We start from the raw sequence: 13,749 nt of genomic DNA on the forward strand, positions 1-13,749 counted from the left end.
GGTAATGACCTAATATTATAGTTAATGTTGTGTGACTTGGCCGTTGAAGGGTACACAAGGGTACAAAACCAGGTGCTCCATCGCCTTTATTTTAAATAAAGGTTCTCAGTTTGACCCGTATGTATGTTTGTTCGCGATTATCTCGCGTTTGGCTGAACCGATTTTGATGCGGTTTTCAGAAAACTGTTTTTTATATTCTGGTAAAGGTTTTAGTATACATAGATCTGAGCTGATGCTGAACCCTGGTTGTACCTAGTGGAACTCAGGTTTGGTGCAACATAAGCCCACGCTATTTTGGTCATCCGTCACATCTTGATGAGCACTTGGGAGAGCAGTACCTTAGACAGAGCTGATGCTGAACCCTGGCTGTACCTAGTGGAACTCAGGTTTGGTACAACATAAGCCCACGCTATTTTGGTCATCCGTCACATCTTGATGAGCACTTGGGAGAGCAGTACCTAAGATAGAGCTGATGCTGAACCCTGGCTGTACCTAGTGGAACTCAGGTTTGGTGCAACATAGGCACACTTTGTTTTGGTTAACCGACTTGTCGTCGTGTGCCTGTTGCAGAGTTCCACTAGGCGGTCATCAAGATGTAACGGATGACCAAAATAGCGTGGGGCTATGTTGCACCAAACCTAAGTTCCACTAGGTACAGCCAGGGTTCAGCATCAGCTCTATTTCAGGTACTGCTCTCCCAAGTGCTCATCAAGATGTGATGGATGACCAAACTAGCGTTGGCCTATGTTACACCAAACCTAAGTTCCAGTAGGTACACCCAGGGTTCAGCATTAGCTCTATCTTGGATACTGCTCTCCCAAGTGCTCATCAAGATGTGACGGATGACCAAAATAGCGTTGGCCTATGTTGCACCAAACCTGAGTTCCACTAGGTACAGCTAGCGTTCAGCATCAGCTCTATTTCAGGTACTGCTCTCCCAAGTGCTCATCAAGATGTGACGGATGACCAAAATAGCGTGGGCCTATGTTGCACCAAACCTGAGTTCCAGTAGGTACAGCCAGGGTTCAGCATCAGCTCTATCTTGGGTACTGCGTTCCCAAGTGCTCATTAAGATGTGACGGATGACCAAAATAGCGTGGGCGTATGTTGCACCAAACCTGAGTTCCACTAGGTACAGCCAGGGTTCAGCATCAGCTCCATCTTGGGTACTACTCTCCCAAAGGCTCATCAAGGCGTGTCGGATGGCCAAAACAGTGTGTGCATATGTTGCACCAAGCCTGAGTTCCACTAGGTACAGCCAGGGTTCAGCATCAGCTCTATCTTGGGTACTGCTCTCCCAAGTGCTCATCAAGATGTGACGGATGACCAAAATAGCGTGGGCGTATGTTGCACCAAACCTGAGTTCCACTAGGTACAGCCAGGGTTCAGCATCAGCTCCATCTTGGGTACTACTCTCCCAAAGGCTCATCAAGGCGTGTCGGATGGCCAAAACAGTGTGTGCATATGTTGCACCAAGCCTGAGTTCCACTAGGTACAGCCAGGGTTCAGCATCAGCTCCATCTTGGGTACTACTTTCCCAAAGGCTCATTAAGGCGTGTCGGATGACCAAAACAGTGTGTACATATGTTGCACCAAGCAAAATGCCTATGTCTGACGGAGCCTTAATACAGCTGAGACCAACTGAGGGTTCTTCTCAGATACTTCAGACCTTCGATTGCTGACATCAAATGAAGCGGCCCACCAATTTAATTATTTTTTGTAAAGGCGGTATGTCGATCTCCAATAGTTTGGTTGGGCTCTTGTGTTTTCTAATCAGGGTCACCAGGTACTCCAGATCTTCGATTATCCTAGTTTTTATAGTTTTCCCTTTATGTGGCCATTAAACCCTAACTCTGTACCAAATTTCAGCTCTCTGAGTTTATGGGAAGTACTAGTTCTATTCTGATGATCATAAGTGAGTGAGTGTGTGTCATAAATGCGAAACTTTGCTTTCGCTTAACTTCGGAACTAAAAGACCTACAGACTTGAAATTTTGGATTTTAAGTATGTGATTATAGCTTACTGGATGACGAAAATTTCTGCGTTCTGGTCTTATCCAGAGGTTCTCAAATAGGGACCTGAAAATGCGGCGAAATGGTTCCAGTAAATGATGGTACGGCAGTGCTTGCTTCGCGCTCGACTTGGCGGGGGCACTGCCGTGCCCCCCGATTCACCGGTTCGTTGCGTCTTCCATTTTCGAAAACTTGGCTGTGGCGGGAAATAATTATTTCACATGATACGACAGGCGTGGCTTACGCCATAGAATATGATGGCCACACGTTAAAAACATTGAAGACACGCTTGTCGTGCGTCGTGCCATCCGCACCGAAACGGTTAATAGGGCATCATCACACCGGCGATTTGGGAACGCGTAGCGAGTTCGCAACGTATTTTCAAAGAACCCCAGTATCTTACACAGCGAACTCGTTGCGCGCTCGCAAATCGCCAGCCCTTACCTGAAAATGCGTCACTGTACAGTCTACAGTACCTATATATAATACTACAGTACCTCTACCACCAGTTTGGCACTGACACAAATGCTAATGTGAACTAATTTTGTATGCATCTCGCTCGTGCGATATTAGTGCGAGCGAGATGTATAGTAAGTAAATTACGTAGACGTTAGCGTATCTGGTACAGGTACAGTTCACGTTCGAAAATATCTGCCTCACTAATAGTATAACGTATTTCTCTTCCACTACGATTGATGCCAACTGTACTAATAATCCAAAACGAGATTGTCGGATGCACTCGTTTTTCCCCAAACATCTTATTCATGAGCATGACATCACATCATCGCAGGCACAGACCATTTCTGTGATCGCAGGTAATGGGGTTGGCCGGTGGAAGTTTTTAGCAGATGGCGCCATCATATAGTTGGTCAAGCAGATCTTGTCAGTAGAAAATGGCGGCAAATTTGAAAAATGTAGGCGCGAAGGGATATCGTCTCATAGAAAATTTGAATTTCGCGCCTTTTTCTACTGACAAGATTTGCTTGACCAACTATAGCTTGCCCTGACAATCCCTAGAATTGTGTCAAATTTTTGTTTTTTTAATACCCTGGATGCCAGTCCTTTAAGCCAAATCTTTTGGTCGAGCGCTTTGGTCCGATCTGCTTGTGATCAGTCCGCGGCCTTATTATTTGTGACGTCCCACGATAAAGGTATCTTTTGGCGTGGCGGCTGGCGCTTATGCTATTATTAACGCCGCTCCACTATTGCGGTACTATGCGACGTAAGCGCCAGCCGCCATAAGGTACCTTTCCGTGGAACGTCACATTTATAGGTAAAATTATCAACATCATATCAGGCATTTATCGACCACTGCTGAGCATAGGCCTCTCAGACTCTCTTCTAGTACGCCACTTGCCCCGGTCCTGAGCTAATTTCATCCAGAAGTGACCCGCAATTTTCCGGATGTCGGCCACCCAACGAGCCAACGGATGCGGCGCTTCTTTCTAGGTAAAAGTAAAAGAAAAACTCCAACTCCTTAAACCAAAATAGATTTATTTGGCAGCTGTGCCTACGCGTCGGCAATAGTGACTTCCACCTCTACACCCGGCTCAATGTTAATGCTGGTGATCTGCTTCACAATCTCCGAGGGTGAGTGGAGGTCGATGACCCGCTTGTGGATGCGCATCTGGAAGCGGTCCCAGGTCTTGGAGCCCTCACCGCAGGGGGTCTTGCGGGTGGTGATGCGGAGGATCTTGGTGGGCATGCGGACGGGGCCCTGGAAGCAAAGAATTCAAATAAATTAGAGATTCAATAGTTCTGCAGCATTGAATGCTAATATTAATGTGGTTGTGAGAAAATCTGTCTGCGGGAAATTCCGTAATAAGGAAACACATATACAGTGTTTTTTACTCCGTTTTTGTCAAGGATACATTCCTGAGCGTAAATTACGCTAATCTATACTTAATTTTTATCTCATATAAGGCCATTGTGATTTAGATTATACCACTAATTTTTGCACTTATCAGTCAATGCGTTTTAAATGATCGTTTTTACGGTTCCGTACCCAAAGGGTAAAAACGGGACCCTATTACTAAGACTTCGCTGTCGTCTGTCCGTCCGTCCGTCTGTCTGTCACTAGGCTGTATCTCATGAATCGTGAATATCGTGATAGCTAGGCAGTTGAAATTTTCACAGATGATGTATTTCTGTTGCCGCTATAACAACAAATACTAAAAACAATATAATAAATATTTAAGTGGGGCTCCCATACAACAAACGTGATTTTTATGCCGATTTTTGCGTAATGGTACGGAACCCTTCGTGCGCGAGTCCGACTCGCACTTGGCCGGTTTTCGGCTTGTTACTAGGCAAAATATGGCCACATTAATCTTGTTGTCATAATCAGTTATTGTTTGGTTTTGGCTGTTTTACCATAGCAAAGGTATTTGTATTATGGGCCTTGTTGCCTGACTTACATTTTAAATAAATACATTAATAGCAATAGATGGTGTATTTAATCACTTGGCTAACAATGTCGTTTAGTTTAGTGTCGTTAAATTAATGAAATTTAATAAAAAACACTCATATAGATCAGCTTTAGGGAATGCAATAACCGGCCAAACTTCATAACCGGTTTCGGTTACGGTTATGCCCGAAAAATAACCGAATATCGGTTATAATCGGTTACGGTTATTTTCGACGAAAAATTATAAATTTACAATGAATAATTTAAAAATATACAAGAATCTTTATTTTAGTACCTACAGTATTAGGGAATGTGAGTAAAAGACTTCGTTTTTAAATAAAACACACCAAATACAGTAAAAGTAAAATATGACATTGGACTTGATACAATATTCAATAAAAATATTTCATAAATAAGGGAAGTAAATTTGGTATATTTTAGTTATTAAAGTCCATGCATGACAAAAAATATAGTCACAGGCGTCACAGCCAAAAAAGACAGGATTTTATAGTCATTAGATGATAAAAACATATAATTTAAGTCATAAATAAAAAACCGAAAGTAACCGTAACCGGTTATTCGAGTTTCCAATATTCGGTTATGAAATTTTGTCAAAATATTCGGTTAAAACCGAATATTTCGGTTACGGTTATAACCGATTTGCATTCCCTAATCAGCTTCAGTATTTGGGCAGTTTTCAGCAAAAATGAAAATGTGTCCATATCTGTCTGGGAAATTCCATAGAGGTCTATTCGCCTCGGCCAGACTTATTTGTGCATAAATTATAAATTGTTATGCAATGGAACCTCATCTACTTGCACATAATTAAACCTTTGACCACAAGACACTTATCTGTTTACTTATAGATTGAATTCTCGGTAATATCCAGTGTACAGATAAGGTTATTATACTTTTAACATTTATTTACCTATAAAGCTTAATTTTGTATAGTATATATCCTCAAGCCGCCTAGATAACTATAAAAACCGGCCAAGTGCGAGGACTCGCGCACGAAGGGTTCCGTACCATTACGCAAAAAACGGCAGAAAATCACGTTTGTTTTATGGGAGCCCCACTTAAATATTTATTATATTCTTTAGTATTTGTTGTTATAGCGGCAACAGAAATATATCATCTGTGTAAATTTCAACTGCCTAGCTATCACGGTTCATGAGATACAGCCTGGTGACAGACAGACGGACAGCGGAGTCTTAGTAATAGGGTCCCGTTTTTACCCTTTGGGTACAGAACCCTAAAAGGCCTTCCATTCCATTGTTTTTTAAATTAAACAGCAAAGTTGTCTTAGCAACTTTACACCTGTGGGTAGCAGCCTGCAGCATCAGAATTTGAAGATCCAAGGTTGAAAATATCATAAAAAGTCATTGTCACGGGGACTTGATACGCATACCAAATTTCATCAAAGTTGGTTAACTAGAAGTGGCCGAAAAATCGCTTGCAAGATTTGAAGGTCCATATATATTTATTTATATACAAAGAATTTAGGTATATACGGGGTCAAGCTAAATAAAACCGTTTAAAAAACAACATCATACTCAGAGTAGAAGAAACAGAATTAAATTAAGATTTGTATCTCTCCTATGAGCAGACTGGTGTACAGACAGGCAATCTGCACTTTGAAGAGAGCTGCTGTAGCGCTTGTTTGGTGAACACAGCAGTATGGACTTGGTGTGTCTTCATCAAGGCGCAAGGGATAATATTATAATTTCAAGTTAGCAGAAGATCTGGTACAATATTTTCTTTGGCCTTTCACCATATGTGACGTCTCACAGGTAAAGGTACCTAATGGCGGTTGGCGCTTACCACGAGCAGCGTATTCGTATAGGAGCAACGTGAATAACAGCGTAAGCGCCAGCCGCCATATGGTACCTTTTCTTGAGGAACGTCACATATGTATAAGATGAAATTATGGGAAATTCAGTATAATGCGTACCAGTGGGCGCTAGCTAAAATTGTTCAATAACATGATAATTTTAACTGCCCTGCTAATGCAGTCCAGGATATGGATGTGGAAACACTTAAGAAAATAGTCTTAATGGTTGCACTAACCACTATATCCAATCTCACGATCTGGGTCTCAAAATATAACAATAAAAAAAAATGTACTAACCTTGACGCGCAGCTTCTGCTTCTTGGCGCCATTGATCAGGTCAGCGCACACCTTCTCCAGCGACCTCACGTTGCGGGACGTCAGCGTGATCCTGATGCGGTGGATCGGCGAGATCTCAGCCTGTGGCTTCTCGATGTCCTTGCCTGACACTACAGCGGCTGCCTGCATCACACAAATATGATGAAATGTATGACTCACGATGTTTTTTTGCAAAATATGGAGGAAACTGTGCACTTAACGTACCGAAACGTATGATTTATGAGTTAAGAGTGCTTATTTAATACAAATATGGTCGTATGTGGGCGTAAAACGGGCACGTGTAGACCTAACCTAAAAAATGTATTTGATCACTGTATCAAGGCAAAAAACAAATTTTGTGAATAAAATATATAATTTTAAGCTGTAATGCGTTGTTTAGGGTTTACTTACCATGTTCGTGCGATTTCCCGGTCGAGATAAACAACTTTGAAATCAAATTTGCTCAGCGCTGAACCGGAGAACAACTTCTGTCAGAAGAAAGAGACAATTTCCATTTTTTTTTATGTAGCGTTGGTGCTTTAGGATTCGTTCGGAAACCATATTCTATTGCCGAATCTAATTGATTTGATTGTCCCGTCTAACACAAGTCTAACACCTCCACTAATTAAATTATTACAAATAACTATATGTCAAAGTAACAAAATATTATAAAATGTTTTATTTCTATTATTTATTTTATAAATTAGTATAAAGACAACATAGACCTATATAATATACTTGGTCAAGCAGATGCTGTCAGTAGAAAAACGCGGCAAATTTGAAAAATGTAGGCGCGAAGGCATATCGTCTAATAGAAAATTTGAATTTCGCGCCTTTTTTTACTGACAAGATTTGCTTGACCATCTATAGGTTTCATATTTCAGTGAAAGACAAACGTCGTAAAATATAAACTTTTGGCAGAGAGGTTTATGAACGCCACGTTGATGTTTCAAATGTTGCTAGCTTAAAACTTTGATTACCCATTTTTTTCGACATGGGCGCGTATAGTACTAATTAACGCACTAGTGCGGTAAAGTAGCAGCATATGTACTTATTGTATAAAATGGAATAACTAAGAATTGTAAAATAGGACGAGATTACATAAAAGGTCACTATTACTAATAACCAGAGCCCGGAATTCTCGTAGCATTTTTGAGCTGTCATAGGGACTTCTCGTTTATCGACTTCCGATTATACATATGTATATCGATAAATACAGAATACAATATGTAAAATATGATTACGAGTAGAAGTAAACAACATGCAGTCTTATCGCGAATGAGCGATCTCTTCGAGATAACCTTTGGATGCCAACTTTTAGGAAATTATAAATATAATTTAAATAATAATATTTTATTGTTTCTTATAATTTGTGGACTGCTTATGCCTTTTAAACATTTTTCGAAAGAAATTGCAACGAGAATTGCTATCGAGCCTAATGTTACCATGTTATGTACTCGTAGGTACTGGCCATTAATCTGATGACCTTTGATTAGTAGTTTTATCTGCATATGTGTGACGTCCCACGGTCAAAGGTACCTTATGGCGGGTATGGAGTTATGCATACCCCAGTAATCTACAATAAATAAGCTATCGATAACACAAAAGATCAACCTTCTAGGTTGCGTAGTTACAGAGATATGATTTTTTGAAAATAATGTTGTGAAATGAGCAACTTTACGATAGAGAAGTTTTAAGTTTAGCCGCCTAAAAAACTATGTTCCTGAAGTAAGTTACATAGTTGACTACAAATAATAATGCCTTATATATCTGAGATTAAAAAAATATTGCGACTTGTTCTGTAATGCAAATAGAAACTTTTGATATCGACTGATTTATGTGTATACTAACCAATCTCTTGAAAATAAAGTTTTATTTCATTTTCACGATTGATTGCAATGAGCTCTCAAGATTTAAATTTTATCTATTAGAAAACGACACTGACAGACAGTTTAAGCAAAAAACAATACCGATTTAGAGGTGAAAATGTATTTTCTGACTTTTTCATATAAAATCACAAAATTGAATATTTTTACTTTTAATGTGACACACAATCAATTTTTCTGAGCACATATGAAAGAAATTCTGTCATTCAAATGAAATAAATCCTAAAACCCCAACTAAATACTATATTTAACCCCTTATGCCACTTTAAACTTACATAACAATAACAGTATTTGCTCCATACATTTACGAAAAGGTACCTTATGGAAATAAATCTAATAATACATCACTACAAAATATCAATCATATTATAGTTTATCTTTTATGAATAGAAAATATTAATTTACATTAAACTGCCCCCAATTTAATTAGTTCTTCGTCATAATAATCTTAAAAAAGACCAATAATTTGTATGTAATGAAAAGGTACCTTGTGGTCAAGTTACATGATGAGGCATGATGATGATGGAACAGTTAGGATAAACTAATAATATTTTGGGGTTAAGATGGTATAAATCGTCTATTTCTTATCAATAATATATTTCGGTTGCTATTGAAGATAAGCGGCATTGAGGTTCAATGACCTCAGATATTCCATAAGGTAATGCGTCGGGTATTGGCATTTTTCAGCAAACCAATGGCTGATTTACTGCATGCGACCAAACCAAATGAAGATTATTCTAGTTAAGAAAGACTTGACGAGAGTAACTTTGGTATAATAGCAGTCTACTTGGATTTGTGATGTCGGTCTATGTACGGTTATAATATTTGCGAGACGCCCCAACCAGAACTGAAATTATCAAATTAGTTTTGCAGAATGCTAATACAGTTCTCTACCAAACTTCTTTTCCCGTATTGACTAGTTTTTTTGGGAATTTTCAATCTTTTTTCCATAAGGTACCTTTTCTACTAAACTCTGAGACGACATTACTAGGCTTATAACTAACTTATAACAAAAATAAAAACAGGTAAACAAACGTTACGCATTAAGGTTTCAGATCACACAATAAAAAAAAATTGAGCATTTTTTCACCTCTTTACAAAACATTTAATATCTCCGAAACTAGAAACCCTCATAAGGTACCTTTTCCCGTGGAACGTCACATATGTAATCATATTTTACATATTGTATTCTGTATTTATCGATATACATACGTATAATCGGAAGTCGATAAACGAGAAGTCCCTATGACAACTCAAAAATGCTACGAGAATTCCGCGTTCTGCTAATAACTACTACTAGAATGAAAAGAGCGTTTATATATTTTTCATTTATTTTGTAACTGTAAAAATAAATGGATATAGGTACATCTTACTTTATATATGATGTTATAACTAACATGAATTAATATAAATAATTTATTACAAGTACAAACTAACGCAGAAACTCCTATAACCAAATCAAAATACATTACATTAAGCGTAAACACACGGCACCTATCTTCTATTAATAGGCATTAATTTATGTTTTCAATCCTGGAATAAACTATAGCGTTGACTATTAAACGTTGTTTAGCATTAAACTTTTGACTTGCTTGTCGAATTTCCTGAAAGTAAACATATTATTATTGTTATTTAATGAAATTGTAAAGTATTAAACAAGTCAAAAGTAGATCAGCTTACGGTGAAGTTATTTGATCTCCCGGTAAATGGAATGGGTTGCATATAGCGTCAGCGTAAAGTGCGTGCAAGCGGCGTAAAGCCGTCCTCACTTCTGCATCTCTTATGTTACTTCCACTGGGCGACGTAGAGCTCGTCACAAGAACTAATTTAATTCTTGTGTTTGTTACGTAGCCGTATCTAAAACCAAAATGAAAAACAGTAAAATTATAAAATAGGTTATAGTCTAATGAAATGAACACAGTTAACTCTTTAGTGCTGAGTTTTATTAGTAGATTTTTTTGATAATATACTTGCATTTTATGCGTATCAGTAGAGTAAAGAAGTCCTAAGTATAAGTCTCGGAGGTCTGCTCGAGCGGTATTTGTTCCTGTTGCTGCATTGTTTGTATTCGTGGTGGCTAATCGCTCTTCCAACGCATCTAACGCAGTGTGGACAAGCCATTGACGAGACAGTTCATTATCAGTTCCAGTATCATTTCCTATTCCGCCTATGTATAACGGCGAATTCTGCAAACAGAAAAAAATTATATTCAAACAAGAAACTATACTTGGTCAAGCAAATCTTGTCAGTAGAAAAAAGCGGCCAATTTGAAAAATGTAGGCGCGAAGGGATATCGTCTCATAGAAAATTTGAATTTCGCGCCTTTTTCTACTGACAAGATTTGCTTGACCATCTATAATTACCCTGCTATATGGGTAAATTTTCTAGCCAATTGTCTATGGTAATGACAGACATTGATTTCTGAGATTCTTGAAAACTCGTTTCTTCGTAATTATTGCAAGAATGTGAGCATATAGTGATTAAAGTTGGTGTCATATACGTTTACGAATTGTGTAAATTACAAAAAGCAACTTAGAAAAGCTTGTGAAACTTACATCTTTGCCTATAACTGCCACACACACGGCCATCCTTCGCGAGTTTTGTTGACAACTGTCTGGGTCTGGGTGTCTGGTCTGTTGCTAACTTCACACTCTTCAGTCAACTTGACACCCCCTGTTGCTTGTTATCAAATAAAATAACTGGGTTACGACGATACTTCTGACGCGCACATAAGGGAATATTTGGAAAAAACAGGAACACAGTTTAATTAGTGTTTGAAGTGCAAACATGCATAAGCAAGGAATCTAATAGCTGTATTTCTAACATAATAATAATGGCGATTTTAGAAGAGTTAAGGAATGCAGACGAAGGTTTACTATACGAAGTGGATGACCACGGCGGGCAGGAGCTAGTCAGGTCTGTGGAATCAACCCATCGAGTGTTTATACGTTATACGAACGTCACTTCACGATCTGTGAATGTATGGTGGAGAGATTTCACCGGACATCGGCGCTTCTACGCCTGTCTGAAGCCGACAGATTTTTGCGATATTAATACTTACGCTACTCACCCTTGGGAGTTCACGGACGTGGCCACAGGCGAGCGATACAATGTCGGCGCGCAAGCCATCTTTAGAGCTCCTATAAGCGATGCGCGTTACAGAAGTAATTGGAATATAAGTGTGAGTCTCCGCTCACTTCGAGACACTGCCCTGTTGCAAGTAGCGCTGTCATTGTCTAACCTGCAGCAGGTAGACTCATTGGACCTCCCAAGGGCACTTTCCGAGGATGTGAAGCAACTCATTCAAGTTATTCAAGCGCCCAGAGAGACGCCTCGCCGGGATCCATGACATAGTGTTCACATTGGCACCATTACAAAGTCATCATATTTTGAATATTATTGTCAAGTCTACTGTTTCACTTTTATTCTCTCTGCGATGATAACCCACAGCATGGGATGGTACCCGTCATATGTATATGTTTTTTCAGTACCGATAGAGCCATGTATTCTTGGTAGTATTCTTGCAATAATATTGTGGCTGTGTAGTCAGCTTCTACACATCTATAGACTATAGTCTGTTGAGTTAGGTATAATATAGTAAACACTTGACATGGCCATTTATTCATTCATTTAGGTCAGCGAACCTCTCACTCGTGGCCCGCGAGCCTCCCTGGCTATTTTGTATGTAATATTGACAAACGACAATGTCTGATAAAGTCATAAATACTAACAAAGTGCGGTCCGCGTCCACTTCGTTAACTGCTATGTGGCCCTTGGCTGCTAAAAGGTTGCCGACCGCTGATTTATGTCAATGAATTCAATGATATTACAGTATAAACTGTATATAGCGACACTCAAGGGACCGGACACTTTTTGACGTTACAGAGTTTTCGTTAAATAGAGAGAAATTAATATTAAAGTAAACCAACTAGAGACAAAAGTGTCTGTTATAGGAAGTGAAACGTTATATCGAGTGACGTTATATGGACTTCACACAGTATTATGGTATGATGAGAAATGTGAAAATAACCTACCTAGAGCAGCATTTCCTAAATTATAGGTAGAGCGAATATTGAGTGGACCCTGAAACTACTACGAATTCTGAGTGTTAAAAATAATATTTATGCCCCCTATTTTTAAGGCGGCGAAGTGGTGGGTCCCAAATTTGGCAGTTTTTGTTAGGTGGGTCGGAGGCCAGTCAACTTTGTGAACCACTGACCAAGAGGTATGCAATGTATGGAGTCTTAGTAATTGTTTATATTTTGTATGCATTTATTTTGACATCTGTGATATATAATTGTGAATTAAAATTGTGTGTAAATGTGTAGTATATTTACTCCTACTTTGTTTTAATTTCGATTGTCAAACATATATATAATATATTTTATATGTTCTCATTATATCTATCCCTAAGAGAAATTAGATTAATTTAAGATTTTTAAATGTTTTATACGTATTTTTATATAAGTAATTTGTATGTAATGTATAACAGGGTCTGTTCAAACTGCTTTCACCCATTGGTCCAGAGTGGGAACTATTAAAGTCTCACTTGTTCACTGGGACCGTTCCCAACTGTCCCCAGTGGTATCAGATGGGACTTTTCCCATTTGTTCCCAATGTATGAAGACATTGGGAATAGGCCAATAAGGTAATAATATAACTTTTGACGTGACACGTTAGGTGAACGTCTTTAAAAACCCGTAGAAGGCATTGACATATATCTCAGGACGGGCCTTACGGGCACTAAAAATGGTACTAGTTCAGCGGTGTCACTAACGAATTCGAGCCAATTGCGACTATTCGCGCGCGTGATGTGAACTCATCAACCAATCGCGTTGTAGCAGTGTCACACCGCTGTACTGGCACCATTGTTATTGCCCGTAAGGCCAGTCCTGAGATATATGTTAATGGTAGAAGGGGGGTCGGACCAAAAACCAGATGTAACGAAGTGTTATGGCGCGCGGTGGCTTATATTATATCTCTGTAACTATAATAAACTATATGTATCATTTTGATATCAGTGTATACGTATAGATGAAAGTAGCCATTACTCGGAATTGCATGTGCTGCTGACATAGATGGCGCTGATACTGCGCTGGAAACGACGCATTCGGAGCTAATTACCCCTATTTGCAGTGCTCTTTTAGTAAAATAATTACTCATCAGTCCATTAACCGATTTCGGTGAAATTGCTGTCATATTTGATTTATCTTATTACATTTTAATGAAATATGATAAAAATGAAACCCGCGGAATTTAATATTCAGCAAAAAAAAAGTGATTTAATGAAAAATTAAG

General features: G+C 38.9%; 2 protein-coding genes across 3 annotated transcripts; both read right to left on the bottom strand.

The window, feature by feature from the left end:
* Positions 1-3,486: 3,486 nt before the first annotated feature.
* LOC134800455 (small ribosomal subunit protein uS10) lies at positions 3,487-7,112 on the bottom strand. Of its 2 annotated transcripts, XM_063772917.1 has the most exons (3): positions 6,977-7,112; positions 6,548-6,709; positions 3,487-3,729 (listed from the first exon to the last, which is right to left on the bottom strand). In XM_063772917.1, exons 1-3 carry the CDS (start codon positions 6,977-6,979, stop codon positions 3,523-3,525), a joined length of 372 nt encoding a protein of 123 aa, XP_063628987.1. In that variant the 5' UTR covers positions 6,980-7,112; the 3' UTR covers positions 3,487-3,522. The 2 variants fall into 2 exon arrangements, with proteins under 2 accessions (XP_063628987.1, XP_063628986.1); XM_063772916.1 differs by lacking the exon at positions 6,977-7,112 and having other exon boundaries at positions 6,548-6,715.
* Positions 7,113-9,764: 2,652 nt separating this feature from the next.
* Positions 9,765-11,088, bottom strand: LOC134800456 (trafficking protein particle complex subunit 2-like protein). Its single transcript, XM_063772918.1, has 4 exons — positions 11,007-11,088; positions 10,426-10,637; positions 10,132-10,308; positions 9,765-10,055 (listed from the first exon to the last, which is right to left on the bottom strand). The coding sequence occupies exons 1-4, from the start codon at positions 11,037-11,039 to the stop codon at positions 10,010-10,012; spliced, it is 468 nt and encodes a 155-aa protein (XP_063628988.1). The 5' UTR covers positions 11,040-11,088; the 3' UTR covers positions 9,765-10,009.
* Positions 11,089-13,749: the final 2,661 nt, after the last annotated feature.

The sequence above is a fragment of the Cydia splendana genome, chromosome 20 (genome assembly GCF_910591565.1).
Source record: "Cydia splendana chromosome 20, ilCydSple1.2, whole genome shotgun sequence".
Taxonomy (NCBI): Eukaryota; Metazoa; Arthropoda; class Insecta; order Lepidoptera; family Tortricidae; genus Cydia; species Cydia splendana.

Coding starts and splice junctions, on each gene's coding strand:
- LOC134800455 (XM_063772916.1), bottom strand. CDS start 6,715: ATGCAGGCAGCCGCTGTAGTGTCAGGCAAGGACATCGAGAAGCCACAG. Junction 3,730..6,547: donor AGCAGAAGCTGCGCGTCAAG/GTTAGTACATTT, acceptor CTTTGCTTCCAG/GGCCCCGTCCGCATGCCCAC.
- LOC134800456 (XM_063772918.1), bottom strand. CDS start 11,039: ATGGCCGTGTGTGTGGCAGTTATAGGCAAAGAT. Junction 10,309..10,425: donor TCTACTGATACGCATAAAAT/GCAAGTATATTA, acceptor TTTTGGTTTTAG/ATACGGCTACGTAACAAACA. Junction 10,056..10,131: donor GGAGATCAAATAACTTCACC/GTAAGCTGATCT, acceptor GTTTACTTTCAG/GAAATTCGACAAGCAAGTCA.